This window comes from Perognathus longimembris, chromosome 13 (assembly GCF_023159225.1).
Source record: "Perognathus longimembris pacificus isolate PPM17 chromosome 13, ASM2315922v1, whole genome shotgun sequence".
Lineage (NCBI taxonomy): Eukaryota > Metazoa > Chordata > Mammalia > Rodentia > Heteromyidae > Perognathus > Perognathus longimembris.
The window spans coordinates 51,063,723-51,070,707 of record NC_063173.1 but is presented as its reverse complement, the minus strand read 5'-3'; the positions used below and the strand labels follow the sequence as shown (position 1 = coordinate 51,070,707).

Below are 6,985 nucleotides of genomic sequence, written 5' to 3'. Positions count from 1 at the left end.
TATAACTACTGCATATCACCTTTACAGTAAAAAAAAAAAGGGAAACATTTTACAGCTGCATGTCAGTCAGTGGCTCGTGACAGTAACCCTAGTATTCAAGAGTCTAAGATCTGAAGATCATGGTTCAAAGAAAGTCAAACCCAAGAGACTCATTTTCAATTAATCAACAAAACCACATAAGTACAGTTGTGGTTCTAGTTGTAGAATACCAGGCTTCAGAGAAAAAGACAAGTGAGAATGAAAGTAATTTTTTTCTTTTTCCTTAACACCCTTAATGACATGAATAATAACAAAGCTAATTCAAGCCATTGCTTCCTATAAGTGTACTCATCATCCATCTCCTGGGTACTTTTCTCTCTCATCTAGCATTTCTCTACTGATGTTTGTGTTCTTTGCTTCATTACCTCCTGTGGAAATTTGATAAGAATGTTTCACTCTGCTTCTACCTGGTCATTTGGATAACATAAGAATTAGCCTCTTTTCGAATTAAGACAATTTATTTGATGTAACTGCAAATTTCTTAATTTCCAAAATTGTAAATTAATGAGGAGATCATAGGTGCACATATTTAATATTATCTTAAGATTGACTTAGGGAAGAAATTAATAGTGTATTGTTTAAGAAAGTGTAGAACATTCTTTATATATGATGCATCCTTTGTTCTTTTCTCTTTTTAATACAATTAATTCCCAGTTTATCTGTGATAAATAAGTAACCTATGTTTATGAAACCAATACATTCTCTTCTCTTAGGAAATACTAGGTTAAGGACAATTATTCCCTGCAATGATTTATAATTTTCAGTTCTTACATGAAATATTTCACTCTGCTCATTTTATCTATTCCTAAATATCTCAACCAAATGCATTGAAAATATTTTCTTTATTTTGATTTAAGATGACTGGCTGTGAATATCTAAAAATAAATTATTTTGTGTTTATAATAATTGTTAAGATTATGTTGGTATAGAATAATGTTCACTGTTGGGCAGGGATATAACTCAGTGGTAGAAAATCTGCCTAGAATGCATAGGACCACCGATTTCACTCTAGCACAGATAGATAGGTAGGTAGGTAGACAGATAGATATGGATAGATAGACAGATTAGAGATAGATAAGTATTAATGAAGTTCCACTTCCTTCTTTCTGAGTTGAATGCCTTTATATTCTTCTGTTTGGATTGTTCATTTATCATTATTACTTCATTTTTATCCTTCTCCTTTCACGTGTCGGCCTTGAATTTATTTCTGTGCAACTATTTTGTGTAAGAACCTTAACCAGTAAAATTCTGAACATAATATTTCCACCCAGGGCTGAAAGATACTTTTTTTCTTTCTCCTATTATCTCCTCCGGGACTGCTAATCTACATCTCTGTTTATGCATTATTATATCCTAAATATCTCTGAGTTTTTGCTCAGTTTTCCTCATTCTTTGTGTTCCGTTCTTCAAATGAGATGATATTCATGGATTCCACTGTGAATTTAATTATTTATTTTATCATTCTATAGATTAAAATCCTCGGGGGATTTCTCCTTTAAATTCTATTCCTTAATTATACATGCATTTTAATTGTACAAAGGTGTTTCGCCATTGCATTTCTAACATCCCGATATTTTACTTTGGGCAGATTAACTCCCCCTATTGTTTTGAATTTTCCCCATCTTCTCTACCCCTTTGATTTTTTCATGGGCTTTCAGTGGGTTATCTTCTTCACTCTTCATGCGTACATAGACACAAATTATTTCAATATTGCTCATCTCCTATTGTTGTCTTTATTTCCTCATATATTTCATTTCCTTTCCAATAAGCGCAGAATTGCAAGCATATTGGCTATTTTGACTACAGAATTCTTATTAATTACTTTTTTTAGTCTGGATCTGCACACTGTCCCCGAGCTCCTTTTGCTAAAGGCTAGTCCTCTACCTCTTGAGCCACAGAACCACTTCCAGCTTTTTCTTCTGTGATTAATTGGAGATGAAAGTATCTCATACTTCCCTGTCCCAGCTGCCTTTGATCCTCAGATCTCAGCCTCCTGTGTAGCTAGGGCTACAGGTGTGAGTCACAGGCACCTGGCTTATGAATTCTTTTTTATACATTAAATTTTTTATTTGATGTGTCATACTTTCCATATATCTCTGTGCTTTACCTATGCATCTGCTTCATTTACTTGAACATACTTTTGTAAAAGCAGTAAGAAATCATTTGCTTCTGGTCAATCCAATATTTCAATTATTCAGAGACTGTTTCATTTGCTTCTTTTATTCTCTTAGGCAACAATGGCATGTTTTCCTGTTTTTCTTTGCAAGTATGGTGATTTTTTATGGGGTACAATAGATAATAGATATATTCAATATTAAATAGTCCCAAATTTTTTTTCAAAGTTTCTTTAAATATATTTCCAAGTATTACATTTTCATTAGTGAACTATGAGATATTCAGGTAATCTGTGCTGTCAGGAGCAGTCAGTGAGGTTTATTTTTATTAATGTGGCCTTTCTAGTCAAAGTATAGCCATATATTTCTTTAGGTTTTTTTCTTACTATACTACTGAGACACTGAATTGAGGCATTGTAAGCTTGAATTTGGTTCTTATTTGGTATTTATTAGTGGAATATGCCTTTCCTATAGTTTCATTCAATTTTCTGTTCAGTTCTATGTTGGTTTATTCATCTGACTTGTTTTTTTGTTTTTTGTTTTTTTTTTTGTTTTTTTGGCCAGTCCTGGGCCTTGGACTCAGGGCCTGAGCACTGTCCCTGGCTTCTTCCCGCTCAAGGCTAGCACTCTGCCACTTGAGCCACAGCGCCGCTTCTGGCTGTTTTCTGTATATGTGGTGCTGGGGAATCGAACCTAGGGCCTCGTGTATCCGAGGCAGGCACTCTTGCCACTAGGCTATATCCCCAGCCCCATCTGACTTGGTTTTGATCATGATTTTCATGATTTTACATACATAAATATATGTTCATACATATGTATGTATATATACACAAACAGATACAAAGACAAAGACACAGATACACACATAGCATATATATGTGTGTGTATATCCAATAACCATGTGGCTCATCTGTTTTACTAAAACAATTTTTAAAAACTAAGTGTAACAATCTGAGCCAGTGGCTCACATCTGTAATTCTGGCTATATGAAGCCAACCTTAGCAGAAAACTTTGTTAACCCCTGTCTTTAATTAATTAGAAGAAAGCTGGCTATGAACAAGTATAACTGAGAGTGAGCAATGCAGTGAGTGCAAAAAAAGAAAGGTATCTCAACCTGTTGAATATGTTTATTGACATCATCAGTCTTGGAAATATAGTCACTTTGTAGAAAAAGATGGTACTGAAGGGCTGACCCCCGTATTTCTTCATCTTTCCCTGTTTCTGAATTTTCAGGGTTTTAATTATGAGACTGAGCTCTCTCTGTTTCTGTTTCTGTCATTTTTAGGAAAAATTTATGGAAAATGAACACTTTGAGGTCTGAATGTAGCTCTCTTCTCTGTATATCAATAAATACATTCAGGATATTTCTATATTTGTGTCTGACACCACTGGACATTATCCACCAAGCACCTAGACATTAAGAAAGGTAGCACTGCCTCTTCAATTCCATCTCAACTTTATAGTTGTTGGCTTTTGACAAGAAAACTCCAATCTTCTGTAACTGGCTAAGAGTAGGACTAATGCATGTCAAATATTTTGAGAGGAAAATCTACATTGCATTTACTGCTGGCCACTAGTTTTTACAGGTCTGTTCCTTCTAGATACAGACAGAGAGCAGGAGATACCTGTAAACCTTTGTGATTTGAAACAGTCTTTCATCTTCTGCCCAGGCCAAATTCTTTTTTTTTTTTTTTTTTTTTTTTTTGGCCAGTCCTGGGCCTTGGACTCAGGGCCTGAGCGCTGTCCCTGGCTTCCTTTTGCTCAAGGAAGTGGCTCACTCTGCCACTTGAGCCACAGCGCCACTGCTGGCCATTTTCTGTATATGTGGTACTGGGGAATTGAACCCAGGCCTCATGTATATGAGGCAAGCTCTCTTGCCACTAGGCCATATCCCCAGCCCCCAGGCCAAATTCTTGTGGATAGAGGAATTTAAATTAAATGCAGGGCCAGCTACTGCATTGAAGTTTCATTAAAACCAAATTCATCTTTCCAGCCTGCATGGCTGCTTAAAAGCCTACTCAAATTTCCACAGGGTACTCACCAGACAAATATTCAGAAATGATACTGCATTTCTTTAATGGGACACAATATTTATTATGCTTATTTCCTGGGAGATTCTCTCTCTCTCTCCCTCTCTGTCTCTCTCTCTCTGTCTCTCTGTCTCTCTCTCTGTGTAACCTATCATCTACCTAAATATCTATCTAGATATCTATCATCTACTACCTATCTCTATCATCTATCTACCTATGAAACTTCAAAGTAATATACTTATTCGATCTTATCAAACACCACAGATTAACAAACTGAAATTACTCATCTAGATTTATAGAATTAATAAGAATATGCAACAGCTTTGGTTTTTACTAAGTCTTACATTATTCCCTCTTATATAATCAATTTTCAAAATATTGTATGCACATTTGAAAATAATTTGAGTGTATAAACTCCAAATTTTATGGCTATCTTGTGTTTCTCTGTTGAAAATATCTAGTGACCTTTTCAACTCCTTTTCATCACCACCTTGTTGAAATGATCTTCATAACATATCCAGGCTAATGCTTCTCTTGGGTTTCATTGTTATAAACCTTTTTTTAATCATATTTTGAATACTTACCTGAGAGACAGAAATCTTTCTGGACTTTTTCTCATATCATTGATATCTTAGTGCTGATTTGTTTTTTCTTGTTATATTTGGCAGTACTGGAATCTGAACTCAGAGTTTCTTGCATGCTAGGTAGTTGCTTTACCACCTGAGCCATGTCTCAGCTTTATGGTCCATTATCAATATATTCTATGATCATTTTATTATTATTAAATCATGATGCTTTTTTGTTCTTTTTGTTTTAAATTTATTTTTATAATTATATTTTATCATCTTTAAGTAGGTTTACAAAGGTGTAACCATTCAAAGCTTTTTTTTTTTTTTTTAACCACAGTGAGCTCTTTCAGACTGTAGCATGAATAGTTACTGGAAAACAAATCATTGTTTCATCTTTTGAAGAAATAAAAACACTAAGCTACCAAAATAATTAACATAATTTTCAAGCTTTAAGGAAAACTCAAAACTCTTCTCCTAGATACCATAAGAGTAACTTTATTATTTTGTTTATTATGTTGTTAATGTAATTTTAAAGAATGTAGGTGTGTGCAGATTCTTGTCAGATTAGTGAACCTACAGATAAGATTCAATCAAGTAGGTCTTCTCTTCCACGGAATTGATCTTTTTGCTGCATCTTTCACATCTTTATTCCTCAGGCTGTAAATCAGTGGGTTTAGCATGGGGATGACCAGTGTATAAAACACAGCAGATACCTTTTCCTGTTCCAGTGAATACTGAGAGCTTGGCTGGATGTAACTGAAGGTCACAGACCCATAGAACAGGGTCACTGCCGTCAGGTGAGAGGCGCAGGTGGAAAAGGCTTTCCTCCTCCCCTCAGTAGAGCGAATTCTCTGGATGGCAATGAGGATGCGAGTATAGGAGACCATGATGACCATGAAAGTGAACATGGCGATGACCCCAGAGAAGATCAAAAGCAGCGTCTCATTGGTGTGAGCATCAGAGCAGGACAGTCTCAGAAGAGGAGGGATGTCGCAGAAGTAATGGTTCACAACATTAGGACCACAGAAGTCAAGTCTGAGCAAACCAATTGTGTGTGTCAGGGAATTAATAAGCCCACCCAAGTAAGAGGCCAGGACCATCTGAATACAGACGCTCTGGGTCATAATGGTGGTGTACAACAAAGGATTTGCTATGGCCACATAATGGTCATACGCCATCATGGACAGGAGAATGCCTTCAGTGGTCACATACACTGCAAAAAAGAAACTCTGTAGGACACAGCCAACAAATGTGCTGGATTTGTGTTTTGATAAGAAATGTACTAGCATCTTAGGAGCAAATACAGTAGAGTAACAGATATCACAAAACGAGAGGTTACTCAAAAAGAAGTACATTGGGGTGTGAAGCTGGGCATTTAACCAAATCAAGGCAATCATTCCCCAGTTACCTACTAAGGTAATGAGATAAATCAGAGTGAAGAGAACAAAGAGAGGGATCTGCAAGTCAGGATTCTCAGTCAGCCCTACCAGAAGGAATTCCTCCACACCTGTGCCATTACAACCAGCCATGTCATCAAGTGGAAGAAAAGTATGATCTCCTCCATGATGCAATATCCCTTGTTCCATGGAATACTTAGGGCTCCCCTGTAGTTAAGATGAAGAAAAGAGATTAGTATTAACACTGGGCCATAAATGTGAAAGACAGTCCAGACATTTTGTAATTCAATGTTTTTAACTTAACATTGATTATTTGATTCCAGGTAATCAAATTTCAGTCCATACATTCTTTTTATTAATATTTATTGTCAAAGTGATGTACAGAGAGGTTACAGTTTCATACATTAGGCCTTGGGTATATTTCTTGTACTGTTTGTTATCTTCTCCCACATTCAGTCCATACATTCTGATTCAAATTTTTGACACTTAATATTGATTATTTGATTTCTGATCATCAAATTCAATATAATGATAAAAAAGAAGGGAGAGAGAGAGGAGAGAGAGATTATGACAGACCACAAGCCAGGCGTGGGGTGGTTTATCTGTAATCCTAACACTCAGAAGGATGACACAGAAGGATCATGAGTTCAAGCCCAGTCTGGCCTACATAGTGAGTTCCAGGCCAGCCTGGGGTATCTACAATGAGGTACTGTTTAAAAAATTCAAATCAAATTACAAAAAGAAAACTTTGTTAGCTCACAAAACTATTCATAATTTGAATCCCTACTTGAATACCAGGCTTCCACTCATTCTATGACATATTCCAGCACTCTTCA

General features: G+C 36.0%; 1 protein-coding gene across 1 annotated transcript; it reads right to left on the bottom strand.

The window, feature by feature from the left end:
- Positions 1-5,342: 5,342 nt before the first annotated feature.
- LOC125362092 (olfactory receptor 1052-like) lies at positions 5,343-6,281 on the bottom strand. The gene has a single exon (XM_048360749.1). The coding sequence runs from the start codon at positions 6,279-6,281 to the stop codon at positions 5,343-5,345; it is 939 nt and encodes a 312-aa protein (XP_048216706.1).
- Positions 6,282-6,985: the final 704 nt, after the last annotated feature.

What these genes read in the sequence shown, in the direction of transcription:
- LOC125362092 (XM_048360749.1), bottom strand. Translation starts at nt 6,281, where the DNA reads ATGGCTGGTTGTAATGGCACAGGTGTGGAGGAATTCCTTCTGGTAGGG.